Source organism: Hypanus sabinus, chromosome 3 (assembly GCF_030144855.1).
Source record: "Hypanus sabinus isolate sHypSab1 chromosome 3, sHypSab1.hap1, whole genome shotgun sequence".
Lineage (NCBI taxonomy): Eukaryota > Metazoa > Chordata > Chondrichthyes > Myliobatiformes > Dasyatidae > Hypanus > Hypanus sabinus.
Window position 1 is genome coordinate 134937888 of NC_082708.1, and position 15429 is coordinate 134953316.

The 15429-nt window shown below is 40.1% G+C and overlaps 1 protein-coding gene across 1 annotated transcript in view; it reads right to left on the reverse strand.

Moving 5' to 3' along the window:
• Positions 1-15429, reverse strand: part of slc7a11 (solute carrier family 7 member 11) — a 158725-nt gene that overhangs the window by 120634 nt on the left and 22662 nt on the right. Inside the window, exon 2 of the mRNA XM_059963389.1 lies at positions 7998-8124. Within this exon, the coding sequence (XP_059819372.1) occupies positions 7998-8124 (127 nt within the window). The remainder of the gene's footprint in view (positions 1-7997; positions 8125-15429) is intronic.

Consider the following 15429-nt stretch of genomic DNA (forward strand, 5'->3'; position numbering starts at 1 on the left):
TTCTCCACTCTGCCCCCTTTTGCTCGTCATGTATATGCAAAACATTACTTGTGCCTTCAGTTTTCTAGTTACCAATCCTGCTGACTAACAGATCCATTTACCTGCTTAGCACAAGGGTTTGTCCCCATGTGATATTCTAATTACATGGACTGAAAGGAACATAATGAAACACAAACATTTTGTTCATTGTACTCTGTTAATTGCATGCATGCATCACAAACCTAGCAGTATTGGGCAGGTACAGGAATTTAAAGTTGCTGAATTTTGTTAAGAAAATCCTTTCAATGCTCCTAATTATTTTGCGCACAACAGAATCAGAATCAGAATCAGGTTTATTTTCACTGGCATGTGTCGTGAAATTCATTAACTTAGCAGCAGCAGTTCAATGCAATACATCATATTGAAAAAAAGAATCATTAAAAAATAAGTAAATTAATTACAGTATTTGTATATTGAATAGATTAAAAATTGTGCAAAGATAGAAATACTATATATTAAAAAATTGAAGTAATGTTCACGGGTTCAATGTCCATTTAGAAATTGAATGGCAGAGGGGAAGAAGCTGTTCTGAATCGCTGAATGTGTGCATACAGGCTTCTCAACCTCCTACCTGATGGTAAAAATGAAAAAAGGGCATGCCCTGGGTGCTGGAGGTCCTTAATAATGGACGCTGCCTTTCTGAGACACCGCTCCATGAAGATGTCCTGGGCATTTTGTAGGCTAGTACCCAAGAAGCAGCCAATTATATTTATGATTTTCTGCAGCTTCTTTTGGTCCTGTGCAGTAGACCCCCCCCCCCCCCCCATTCCAGACAGAGATGCACCCTGTCACAATGCACTCCGTGGTGCATCTATAGAAATTTTTGAGGTTTTTGTTGACATACCAAATCCCTTCAAACTCCTAATGAAGTATATTAGCTATTTTGCCTTGTTTGTAGCTGCATTGATATGTTGGGAACAATTTAGGTCCTCAGAGATCTTGACACCCAAGAACTTGAAGCTGCTGTCTCTCTCTCCACTTCTGATTCCTCCGTGAGGATTGGTATACGTTCCTTCAGTCTTACTCTTCCAGAAGTCCACAATTAGCTTTTTCATCTTACTGACATTGATGGCAAGGTTGTCACTGCAGCATCACTTCACTAGTTGGTATTGCTCCTCTTCACCCTCTCATCTCCATCTGAGATTCTACCAACAATACACCCATAACCTCATACCTTTTTCAGATAATTGTTGGGACAGCTTGTGTCCCTGTTTGGAGTGATAGTGATGTTGACATCCACTGGTAATACATGATGGCCTGCTGGTCTTTTACCACATGTCTCATGACAATTCCTACCACCTGACATGACAGTCTTATTTTCCAGAGAAAATGCCATTTCAACATACTGAGGGAAGTGGCTCTCCTTTGTTGTGGGCCAGTCAGCTCTGTCCATATTAAGGTTAAAGTAGTTCAAACGGAAAGAAACTAACCCTTTTGTCTATATACAGAATGTACGTCATATGTGGCATTTTGGAGGCTGGTACCCTTCTGCTGCTCCTCGTTGCCCTCATTGACAACTTTCATTTGTCCATGAAGTTTGCACTTTAAGGAAAGGTTATTTGTTTACAGAATGTCTTTGGAAATATAACCAGTTGATGAGTTTGGAGTCACAAATCAGCGGGCCGTATCAGGATGGCCAACGCTCTTTATTGATGGATGTTAATGAACTCGAAATGGCTTACAACTATTCAGCAATTGCATGGTTACTGTTAATCAGACTAACTTTAATATTGATTTTGTTAAAAAGTGTTTAATTTGAACTGATGTCACTGAAATGCTGTTTTGAACACTGTAATTTCCTTGATAAAGTATCTCTGATCTGTCTTTGACAACCATCCTGTAACATTACCACAGGTAACATTAAATGGGTCACAATTGTCATTTAATAGAATGCTAATAGTTCCCAAAGTAATATTTTGGATTAACAGTATAATTAGAAGAGAATAAGTTGGGGAGTCAGGTAATATAACATGTAGAATACTGGTTGATATCATTTTAAGGACTGCAGCAAATGACAATCCTCTCTACATTTTAGTCTAATTACCAGAAATTATTTCTGGTCCTGTAGGTGCTTCAAGAAGCTCCCTGTAGACATATCCTCCATAAGAAATGTTGTTTTCTACGTTGTAGGTTCTTTACTCTTGTCTCTGACTACTCTCCAGTATCATTGAGGCAGGTAACACTAAAGAAACCATATTTGCCATTTATGTAACTGAGTGTGATACTTTATGTGAATAATACTTGGAATTAACCATATAACCATTTAACAATCACAGCATGGAAACAGGCCATCTTGGCCCTCCTAGTCCGTGCCGAACCCTTAATCTCACCTAGTCCCACCTACCCGCACTCAGCCTATAACCCTCCACTCCTTTCCTGTCCATATACCTATCCAATTTTACCTTAAATGACACAACTGAACTGGCCTCTACTACTTCTACAGGAAGCTCATTCCACACAGCTATCACTCTTTGAGTAAAGAAATACCCCCTCTTGTTTCCCTTAAACTTCTGCCCCCTAACTCTCAAATCAGGTCCTCTAGTTTGAATCTCCCCTACTCTCAATAGAAACAGCCTGTTCACGTCAACCCTATCTATCCCTCTCAAAATTTTAAATACCTCGATCAAATCCCCCCTCAACCTTCTACGCTCCAATGAATAGAGACCTAACTTGTTCAACCTTTCTCTGTAACTTAATTGCTGAAACCCAGGTAACTTTACATTTGCTATTTCCATACCAGTGATTGGTCAAAAGTCCCTGCATTCAGCTTATTCTTATATTAACTTGAGCAAAATTTGAGCTGATGTTTGGTAATTAAATGCTTGTTGCTTTGACAATGAACAGCCTGGCTAAACTGGAGCAAGGGCACACTAAACAGCAACACAACAGACAAGAGCTACACTATCCTACAGCTGTAAATTTGGTTCCAGCTCTACAGGCATACAATGCTGTTAGAAAGTTTTGAACCCTGAAGAATTTTCTCCATTTCTGCATAAGTATGAACTAAAATGTTTTAAGATCTTCATGTAAATCCTAAAATTAGATGAAGAGAACCAATTGAATATGTAACACAAGAAGCATAATACTTGTTCAGTTATTTATTGAGGAAAATGATCCAATACTACATGTATCTGTGGGGAAAAGTATGTGAAACTTTGCTTTCAATAACTGGTGTCACCCTGTTGTACAATAACTTCAACCAAACATTTCTAGTAACTGTTGATCAGTTCTGCATATTGGCGTAGAGGAATTTTAGGCCAGTTCTCCTTACAAAACTGCTTTAACTTTGGGATGTTGGTAGGCTTCCTTGCATGAACTATTTGCTTCAAGTCTTTTCACAACATTTCTATAGGATTAAGGTCAGGACATTGACACAGTCATTCGAAAAGATGAATTTTCTTCTTTTAAAACTATTCTGTTGTTGATTTACTCTTGTCTTTCAGATCACTGTCTGTTTTATCATCCAACCTGTATTAAGCTTCAGGTGATGGGCATCTACCCTGACATTCTCCTGTAAACATCTTACTACAATTTTGTATTCATTGTCCCTTCAACCATTGCAAGTTGTCCAAGTCCTGAGACAGCAAAGCAGCCTCAAACAATGATCCTCCTTCCATCATGCTTCACAGTTAGAATGTGGTTTTGGTGTTAGTGTACAGTACCCTATTTCTTCCAAACATAGCAATGTCGATTTCTGCCAAAAAGTTCAGCTTCTGTCTCATCTGTCCACAGAAATTTGGTCCAGAAGCATTGCAGAACATCCAGGTGGTCCTTTGCAAACTTGATTTTTTTTTTGGAGAGCAGTGGTTTCCTCCATGGTGTCCTTCCATGAAACCATTCTTGTTCTATGTTTTTCTTATAGTGAACACATGACCAGTGGCTTTAGCAAGTTCTAGAGATCTCTGCAGGTCTTTTGTTGTTACCCTTGGGCTCGTTTTCACCACCTTCAGCATTACAAATGCTCCTGGTGTGATCTTTGCAGGATGTGCACTTCTAGGGAGTTAACAACAGTACTGAGTTTCCTCCATTTGTAGACAATTTCTCTTACTGTGGACTGATGGAACACTCAGGTCTTTAGAAATACTTTTTTAGGTTCATGCAACTCTACAGATGGCTTAATTTTGCTCCTATGTCTTACGTCTTATGGTCTAAAGACTCCAGAAACAATCTCTGGAAAGCCACCTCACATGTGAAAAAGTACTTCCAGATCAAACTTAATTGCTCAACAGCTGTAGCAGAGCTTGAATGCTATTCTTTCTTACAAAGTGAAACCAAATGACATAGGTGACAACAAGGCTTCATTCCCAGATGAGCTCAATACCTTCACTTTGACCATTGAAGCATGGAGGAATCTTTATGGACTCCCACAGCCCCCAATGATCTTTTGATTTCAGTCCCTGAGGCTGGAGTGAGAGCATCCTTCAGGAGGATGAACTCACGGAAAGCTTTCAGCCCACACAGAGTACCTGGCTGAGTACAAAAGACTTGTGCTTTTCAACTGGCAGGAGTACTCACCGATATCTTTAACCTTTCACATTGGCCGCCTGAGGTACACACAAACTTCAAACAGGCTTCAATTATACCAGTGACTAAGAAAAGCATGGTAACATACCTCAATGACTATCATCCAGTAGCACTTACATCCACTGTGATTAAATGCTTTGAGAGTTTGGTGATGAAACATATCAACTCCTGCCTGAGAAGAAACTTGAATCCACTCCAATTTGAACACCGGCACAAAAGGTCCAGAGCCCATGTCATTTCATTGGCCTTTCACTCAACCCTGGAACATCTGGACAGCAAAGATACATGCATCAAGATGCTCTTTATCAACTACAGTTCAGTATACAATATTATTATCCCTTCAAAGCTAATCAAAGAGCTTCAAGACCTAGGCCTCAATACCTCTTGCACAAATGTATCCTTGATTTCCTCCCTTCAGACCCCAGTCAATTTGGATTAGTAACAACATCTCCACAATCCTATCAGCACAGGTACATCATAAGGTTGTGTGCTTAGTTCTCTTCTCTACTCACTTTATACTTATGACTATGAGGCTAAGCATAGCTACAATGCTATATTTAGGTTTGCTGATGACACTGCTGTCATTGGCCAAATCAAAGGCAGTGACAAATCAGCATATAGGAGGGAGACTGAAGATGTGGCTGAGTGGTGCCACAACAAGAACCTCTCACTCAATGTCAGCCAGACCAAGCAGCTGATTATTGACTTCAGGAGAAGGAAACCAGAGGTCTATGAGCCAGTCAACATCAGGGGATCAGAAGTGGGAAAGGTCAGGAACTCAGTGTTATCATTTTGAGCACATCAAGGATCCCCACCACCCTGTGCATACTCTCATCTCACTGCTGCCATCAGGAAGAAGGTACAAGACCCACATGACCCACGTTCCTATGTTTAGGAATAGTTATCACCCCTCAGTCATCAGACGCTTGAACCAGAGGGGATAACTTCAGTCAACTTCGCTCACGCCATCACCGAACCGCTTCCACAAACTATGGACTCACTTTCAAGGTCTCTTCATCTCATGTTCTCAATATTTATTGCTTATTTATTTAGTATTATTTATCTTTTATATTTGCACTAATGTGTCTTTTGCACATTAGCTCTTTGTCCAATTGATTCCTTTGTGTTGCTCGATTTATTGAGTATGGTGGGAAGAAAATGAATTTCAGGATTGTATGTGGTGACAATATATGTATACTGATAATAAGTTTATGTTGCACTTAGAATGTTTAAACTTTGATATATTTTGAGATTTACTGTATACTGCAGTGATCCAGTTGCTATCCTTAATCCTGAACGTCTGCACGTGAAGAAACAAGGCATCTCCTGGATGTGCAACAGATGAGAGAGGGTTAATGTTCCAGCATGACAACCAAAACAGTTTGAAAATGTAGCTGAAAGACTACTGTACTCATTTAGGCTGTAAATGAGCAGTGTTATAACATGAAAGGACTTGAAATTCAAATGCCAGTCTGTCAGCAGCAAGAAGCTCAGACAATCATGTCAAACATCAAAGCCAAGGTGCATATTTAATATTGTGTAAAAGTACCATATAATTTCTTACTGTCATAACGAAAAATGTGCAAAATCAGATTTATATATAACCACACATTCAGCAAGTCGAGCCGAATGTTGAAAATTAGAATCAGGTTTATCATCACTGGCACATGTCATGAAATTTGTTAACTTTGCGGCAGCAGTACAATGAAATACATGATAGACTGAATAAGTGTGTGTGTGTGTGTGTGTGTGTGTGTGTGTGTGTATTAAATGTTAAAATAACTAGTGGAAAAAGAAATTAAAATAGTGATGTACTGTTCATATGTTGAATGTCCATTTGGAAATTGGAAATCGGAAATCAGATAGCAGAGGGGAAGAAGCTGTTCCTGAATTGCTGAATGTGTGCCTTTGGGCTTCTATACTTCCTTCCTGATGGTACCAGTGAGAAGAAGACATGTCCTGGGTGGTGAGGATCCTTAATAATGGACACTGCCTTTCTGATGCACCACTCCTTGAAGATACTGTGGATACTACGGAGCCTAGTACCTATAACGCAGCTGACTTACTTTGCCACTCCCTACAGTTTACTTTGATCCTGTGTAGTATCCCGTCCATTTCATATAGTGATACAGCCAATCAAAATGCCATTCTTCATATAGTTGCCGCCTTTCTTTTAAAATAAGGGGTCTGTTACAGAAATGGTCATGGATTCTTGAAATCTGCTTCTTTTTCTTGTGTTTAGGTTTCCAATCAAACATTGTTCTTTTTCCTCATGAAAAAACACAGGCTACAACAAAGCTTGTGACACATAGGAGATTCCTCAGATGCTGGAAATCCAGAGCAACACACAGAAAATGCTTGAAGAACTCAGCCGGTCAGGCAGCTAGTGAAATAAATAAACAGTTGACGCTCTGGGCCGAGACACTTCATCAGGGCTGGAGAGGACGGGGAAGGTGGGTGAAGGAAAGAAGGACAAGCTAGAAGGTGATAGATGAAGCCAGTTTGGTGAGGGAAGGAGGATGATGTAAAAAACTGGGAGGTGATAGGTGGGAAAGGTAAAGGGCTGGAGAAGACGTAATCTGATAGAAGAGGAGAATGGACCGTGGGAGAAATGAAAGGAGGAGGGGCAGCAGGGGGAGATGATAGGCAGGTGACGAGAAGAGGTAAAAGGCTAGCATGGGGAATTGAAGAGGAGAGGGGAAAGGGAAAAATATTACCAGAAGTTAGAGAAATCAGTATTCATGCCATTAGGTTGGAAGTTACCTAAATAGAATATAAGGTGTTGCTCCTCCAACCTGAGAGTGACTTCATTGTGGCAGAGGAGGAGACACAGATATCTTTGATATCCTAAAAAGTAAAACCTTATTTTGGGAGCAGATGCATTGGAGATGAAGGAACTGAAAAAGAGAATGGCATTTTTTGCTGGACACAGGGTGGGAAGAGATATAATCAAGTTCTATCAGACCAAATCATATTCCAACTAAGTAGCCTCAAACGTGATGGCATAAACATCGATTTCTGGTAATATCCCCCCACCTTCTTCAATTCTCCACTCTGGCCTCTTACCTTTAATCCCCACTTGCCTATCACCTCTCCCTCTTCCTTCCCCTTCTCCCACGGCCCACTCTCTTCTCTTATCAGATTCCTTCAGCCCTTTACCTTTCCCACCTCTCACCTTCCATCACCCCCCTCTCCCACCCACCGGGTTTCACCTGTCACCTTCTAGTTTGTCCTTCTTTCCCTACCTCACCTTCTTATTCTGACATCTTCCCCCTTCCTTTCCAGTCCTGATTTGGGGTCTTGACCTGAAATGTCGACTGTTTATTCATTTCCATAGATGTTGCCTTATCTCCTGAGCTCCCCATTTTGTCTGTAATAGCAACAGACGGGAACTCCCCTGACTGTAGGCAAAATGACTTTGTAAAATTACTCACCGTATGACGATCAGTTCCACCCAAACTCTAACAAAAGCTGGCAGTGGACCAAACGCTTCCAGAATGTATATGTAATGGGCACCTGATTTATTTATACTTGTCCCAAGTTCGGCATATGAGAGTGCTCCTGTCAACAGAAAGAGAGCAGAAAAACAACTGAGTGGTTTTGCAGAGTCATACTTAGTACCATATCGATTAATAAAAAGTAATTTCTCGTATCTTTGCTACAAAGACAATATGATCTTATAACTACTTTCCAATGAAGGTAATCATGCTTGGAAGTGCAGGAGGAAGTAAGAGCTTTCAGTCCCACGCCACAATGTTCAGAAACAGTTATTACCCTACAACCATCAGACTCCCGAACCAGCATGGATAACATCACTCACTTCAACTCCGAACTAATTCCAAAACCTACAGACCCAATAATGTATGTTCTGACTATTGTTTATTTATCATTTTATTTGCACAATTTGTCTTCTTTTACACATTGGTTGTTTGTCAGTCTTTGTTTTTGTGTACTTTTCATTAATACTGTTGTATTTATTTATTTTCCTGTAAATGTCTGCAAGAAAATTAATCTCAATGTGTATATGGTGACATATACACACTTTGATATGAAATTTATTTTGACTTTGAAGCGAGATAAGGTCATATTTGATGTTGGAATGGGGCAAGGCTTATTCCAGTAACAGTGTTACCCCTCAGCTCTGCGACCTGGATTCATTCCTACCTCTGTGAAGTTTGCACATTCTCCTTATGGCTGCCTTTGGATGTTCCTTCATCAGACCTCAGACATGCTCATAGGTTCACTGGTTAATGTAAATCACCCCTTAATTAAAGTATTTGGAAAAGGCTCAAGGGAATTTTGATAGGCATGAAACGGAGAATAACCTGCAGGCACTTCTGGGAAATAAGATGAGAATCACCAAATTCATAGTTCCCTTACCCTGAACCGCTCGCTTCAACCTCCTACCCAAGACCTGGGTAGGCCTATTGTCTCGGCCTGCTCCTGTCCCACTGAACTCGTGCTCTCATACCTTGATTCCATTCCCTTGGTTCAGTCCCTTCTCACTCACATCTGCAACACTTCTCATGCTCTTTATCTCCTCAGTAACTTCCAACTTCCTGGCCCTGACCGTCGCATTTTAACCATGGATGTTCAGTCCCTATACAATTCTATCCCCCATCAAGATGGCCTCGAAGTTCTGTTTCTTTTTTTAACAAAAGAACCAACCAATTTCCCTCCACCACCACCCTGCTCTATCTGGCAGAGCTGGTCCTCACCCTCAACAATTTTTCCTTTGGCTCCTCCCACTTTCTCTGGACTTGAGGGTTAGCCATGGGCACCCGCATGGGCCCCAGCTATGCCTGCCTCTTTGTTGACTATGCAGGACAGTCCATGTTCAAAGCCTTCCTTGGTCTCTCTCTGCAATGTTGTCGATTTGGTGCTGCTTCATGCACCCATGTTGAGCTTGTCAATTTCATCAACTTCGCCTTCAACTTCCACCCCTGCCCTTAAATTCACATGGTACATTTCTATACCTCCCTCTCCTTTCTCAGTCTCTCTGTTTTTGTCTCTGGAGACAAACTGCCATTTGACATAATTTATAGGCCTACTGATTCTTACAGTTATCATAACTCTACCTCGTCCTAGCCTATCTTCTGTCAAAATGCTATTCCCTTTCCTCAGTTCCTTCACCTACGCCGCAACTATTCCTAGAATATAGCTTTCCTTTCCAGAGATGCCCTCCTTCTTCAAAGAACTGGGTTTCCTTTCCTCCACTATTGATGCTGCCCTCACCTGCATCTCCTCCATTTCCCAAACATTCACACTCACCTCATCTTCCCACACCTTAACAATGATAGAGTTCCTCTTGTCCTTATCTATCATCCTATAAGTATCCACAAATCATCCTCTGCAACTTCCACCAGCTCCAAAGGGATCCTGCCACGAAACATATATTTACCAAACCGCCCCCCTGCCCCCCCCCCACCTTCCCTCAGGGATCACTTCCTTCTGGATTTCTTTGTCCATTTGTCCCTCCTCACTAATCTCCCTCCTGGCACTTATCCCTGCAAGCGGTCTTCACCTTCATTCAGGGTCCCAAAGTTTCCTTCCAGATGAGGCAACACTTCACCTGTGACTCTGCTGGAGATTTTCTCTTGTGTCGATGTGGTCTCCTCTATATTGGAGAGAACTGTCATAAATTGGGGGAACTGCTTCGTCGAGCACCTCCACTCCATCCACCAAAAGCGGAACTTCACTGTGCCCAAATAACTCAATTCTGATTCTCATTCCCACTTTGATATGTAGGTCCTCTTGTGCCAAGATGAGGCCACCATCAGTGTGGAGGAGTTACACCTTATATTCCATCTGAGTAGCCTCCAACCTAATGGCATGTATATTGATTTCTCCTTCTGGATAAAAAAATTTGCCTTTCCTTCCCACTTTCTCTGTTTCCCACACTAGCTTTTTACCTCTCCTTACCTGCCTATCACTTTCCCTTGGGTCCCCTGCTCCTTCCCTTTCTTCTGTGGTTGACTCTCCACTCCTATCAGATTCCTTCTTCTCCACTCTTTACCTTCCCACCCACCTGTCTTCACCTTTCACCTCCTCTCCCTCCAACTTTTTAATCTGGCGCCTTCCCCCTTCCTCTTCAGTCCTGAAGAAGGGTCTTGGCCTGAAATATTGACTGTTTATTCATTTCCATTGATGCTGCCTGATCTGCTGTGTGCCTCCAGTAGTTAGTACATGTTGCTTTGGAGTTCTAGTATCTGCAGTCTTTCATTTGTCTATGGGGCTGATAAGGCTTTCCAGCTGACAGCAGCACGAACCCAAAGAATCTAATGGTCTCCTATATCAGCAACGATCAACTCTTCCACACTTGACCAGCTTTATCATGATTTCATTTCTACTTTCTCTGAAAAGGTGCTAATTTATTCATTGCTTTAAGATACACAGGATTATTACTAATTTATAAAATTCATCACACTGGATTATTTGATATAATGTTTCAGCTCTGTGAAAATATTGTGATCCAGGCATTTTACAAGGAAATTTAATATCCTCCCACTATGTTGAATGTGAGCATTGTACATGTTTCTACAAGGAAATATAATCCTCTATTTGCCACTATTAGAGCAATAGAGTCATAGAACAATACTACATGGAAACAGGCTATTTGGCCCAAAACATCCACGATGACCACGAAACTCAATTAAGCAAGTCCCTTTTGCCCATACTTGCCCCAAAATTTGCAATTCAAAATTCATTCAAATTCTTTCTAAAGTCATCCAGAAAACATCAGGACTGTACTTACAGACTTAAAATTTACATTACAATATTTGCATTGCACATTTTTAAAAGTTTCAAGGCAAAAGCAAAACCATGTCTTAAATTTTATTTTCAATGTCATCTGACGGACATGAGGAATCAGTTCATTTCTACAGAAATGAACGTTGTAATGTCAGGGCCACAGACTCATAGAAAACTACAGCACAGAAACAGGCCCTTCAGCCCATCGAGTCTGTGCCAAAGCATTTGGACTGCCTAGTCCCATCAACCAGCACTTGGATCATAACCCTCCATATTCCTCCTATCCGTGTACCTGTTCAAATTTCTCCTGAATGTTGAAATCGAAGTCGCATCTACCACTTGTGCTGGCAGCTCGGCCCACCCTCATGTTTCCCCTCATGTTCCCCTTAAGCATTTGTGGAAGGGATGTATCATATTTTATATAAAACAGCAGTTTCATTCCCTTGAATTTTCAAAGGATTTATTGGTAATGAATTAAATTGAGTAATTGGTAATTTGTTTCATTATTGTCACATGTACTAAGGTATACTGATAAACCTGTCTTGCCTGCCATTCATATAGAACAATTCTTTACAACAGAGCTGATCGATATCAATAAGCTCCAAGGCTTCGGCTTCAATATCTCCTTTTGCAACTAGATCCTTGATTTCCTCACTTGCAGACTCCAGTTATTTCAGATTAGCAACAACATTTCCTGCACAATCGCCATCAGCACAGGTGCACCACAGACTGTGTGCTTAGCCCTCTGCTCTGCTCTCTTTACACTTATGACTCCAAATATTACAAATATGGCTCCATTGCCATATTTAAATTCACTGATGGCACCACTGCCGTTGGCCAAATCAAAGGTAGTGATAAATCAGCATAAAGGAGGGAAATCAAAAATCTGGATGAGCGGTGTCACAACCACAACTTCTCATTAAGTCCAAGATCCTGGTTACTAACTTTAGGAGGAGGAAACCAGGGGTCCATGAGCCAGTCCTCATCAGAGGATCAGAGGCAGAGAAGGTCAGTCATTTTAAATTCCTCAGTGTCATCAGTTCAGAGGATCTGTCCTGGATCCAGCATGTAAATGCCATTAAAAAGGAAGAACAGCAGCTCTTATACTTGCTTAGAAGTTTGTGAGTGTTTGGCATGTGCCCTAAATCTATAGATGTGTAGTGGAGGGTATATTGACTGGTTGCATCATGACCTGGTATGGAAACACCAATGTCGTTGATCAGATAAGCCTACAAAAATAACAGGTACACCTCAGTCCATCATGGGTATAGCCCTCCCCACCACTGAACACATCCACATGGAATGTTGTCAGAGGACAGTAGAATGCATCATCAGAGACACCCACCATGCTCTTTTCTTGCTGCTGCCATCAGAAATGAGGTACAGGAGCCTCAGGACCCATAGCACCAGATCAAGGAACAATTATTACCCTTCAACCATCAGGCTCTTGAACCAGAAGGGATAACTGCACGTCACTCACACCATTACTGAACTGTTCCCACAACCTATGGGCTCACTTTCAAGTACTCCATGTCATGTTTTTCATATTTATTGTTTACTTATTTATTATAGTTATTTATATATTAAATTTTAGAAATTACAAAGAATAAATGTAATAGTAAAATAGTAAGAAAGATAATATTAACCCTCCCCCCCTCCCCTTAACCCTTATCAAAAAAAAAGAAAGAAAGAAGAGAAAGATTGCCTGGATATCGGAGGATCCCCACATGCTCCATGGAGTTCAAAATAATTTTGATATCTATTTTTTAATTTATTTTTGACTTAGATTAATACAATATAATTTTTACATCAATTATATATAACACCACAGAAAATAAATAGATTAAATTCAAATATGTCTGACCAATGTTTTCGATGTAATCAAGAAATTGGTACCTTTTTACATTTTACTTGGTCTTGTTTTAAAATTCAACCATTTTGGATAAATTTAAGACTTTTATTGCAACAAATTATTGGAATACAACTCCCACATAGCCCACTATTATTTTTATTAGGAGACATTGAAGGGACAATACCGAAACTTAAATTGAACAAGTATCAGAAAAAATTTATAAAAATTGCATTGGCAGTAGCCAAAAAAGTTATCGCAGTTAGTTGGAAATCTGATTTATATTTAACTATGGATCGTTGGAATAATAAAATACATAGTTGTATTCCACTTGAAAAAATTACATATAATTTAAGAAATGAATATGATATATTTTTGAAAATTTGGCTCCCATACTTACAAAAGATAGGATTAAATACATAGGTCCTTTGAAGATAAAATTATAGTAATTGGGGAAAGTAAAAAATAAATATCAAAATTATCTTATTTATTATATGTATTATTATTTTTGTTTTGTTGTACTTGCTGTGAAAGCCCACAAGAAAATGTATCTCAAGGTTGTATATGGTGACATATATATACTTTATTAATAAATTTACTTTGAACTTTGAAGCAATACAATGTAAAACTTTAACTGAGTGTAGAATGAGGTATCACAGGTTACAGAGAATGTCTGGTTCTGGTAGAGAATAAGGTCCAAATTCATTTCAACGTAGATTATGAGGTCAAGAGCCATCATATCAAACCAAGCAACTCCTCAATAGTTTTACAGCAGAATATAAGCAGTCCTTGAGCCTATTGGAATGTGCTTCCATGCTTTTGAAACTTTTGCCCAATGAGAGGGAGAAGGTCTGGGTGGGTAGAGTCTTTGAAAATATTGGCTGTTTGAACAAGGAGAAGTGAGGAGAGAATCTATGGAAAGGACTCTGGTTTCTGTAATGAGCCGAGCTATGTCTACAATCTCTGCAGTTTCTTGCGGTCATAGGCAGAGCAGTTGCCTTACCAAACCACAATGCATCCAGGCAGGATGCTTTCTATGGTGCATCAATAAAAATTGGTCAGTGTCAAATGGGACATGCCAAACTTCTTCAGCCTCCTGAGGAAGTAAAGGCACTGATGAGCTTTTCTGGCCACGATATCCAATTTTGTTAGACTAGGACAGGTTATTCCTGATATTCATACATAGGAATTTGAAACTCTTAATCTCAACACTGTTAATGCAATAGGTTCCTGTGCACCACCCCTTCTTGCTCAATGACTAGCTATTTTGTTTTGCTGACACTCTGTGAGAGGTTATTGCTATTGGCACTATGTCAGTAGGCTCTCGAGCTCCTTTCTGTACTCTGACTCATCATTATTTGAGATAAGGCGCTCTATTGTGGTTTTGTCTGCAAACTCGCAGATGCAATTAAAGCAGAATCTGGGTAGTCTAAAGAAATCAAAACAGGGATGACTCAGCATAGTGGTGAAAATACTTGTAAAAGTGTTGCTGCCTATCCTTACTGATTATAATCTGTTGGTCAGGAAGACAGGAACTTAAGGTGATGCTGATTCCTAGATCTAGGAGTTTGAAAGTGTGTTTGCTTAGAATTGTGACACTAAAGGTGGAGTTGTGTTCAGGAACAATAGTTGTACATAGGTGTCTTTTCCATCCAGATTCGCCAAGGCCAGTGTATGTCAGTGTATTTCAATGGTCAGTGAATTGCAGTGGGTAGAGGCTGTCTAAGGCTACATACACACTACACCGGATAAATCTGTAACCAAAGCTTTTTCTCTTCGTTTTTACCCTCCGTCCCCCGAAACCAGAGCTTTTAAGAAATACTTTCCAGGGTGGGTATTTTTGAAAATGCTGCTCAGTGTTGATGGGGTAACCAGAGAAATCTGAAAATGCTATCAGAAAGCAGCACGCTATTTCATTTTCTTGAATGCAACCTAACAATTTCAGAACAGATGGCAATGAGACTGAAGCCAGAAGAGTTAGAAATGTACTCACCAAATACTTTGACCCATAACTTACTGAATAAATAAGTATACTCACTTTGCCCTGTTTTCTGTCCTTGCTTGTATGAAGGTGGTTTACCTATTTATGCAAGTACTTCTCTGACAATAGATGTGTAACAGCTTAATGTAACATTGTATGGAAATACAAGATAACACTGATGCAGACATGTTTTATACATTTAACAAGGTGCTTTATTAATGCAACAGAGTTAGTCAGTTTTTCAATGTTCGTCGTCAGCTGGGTCAATCTGTCCGTGAACTCCCTG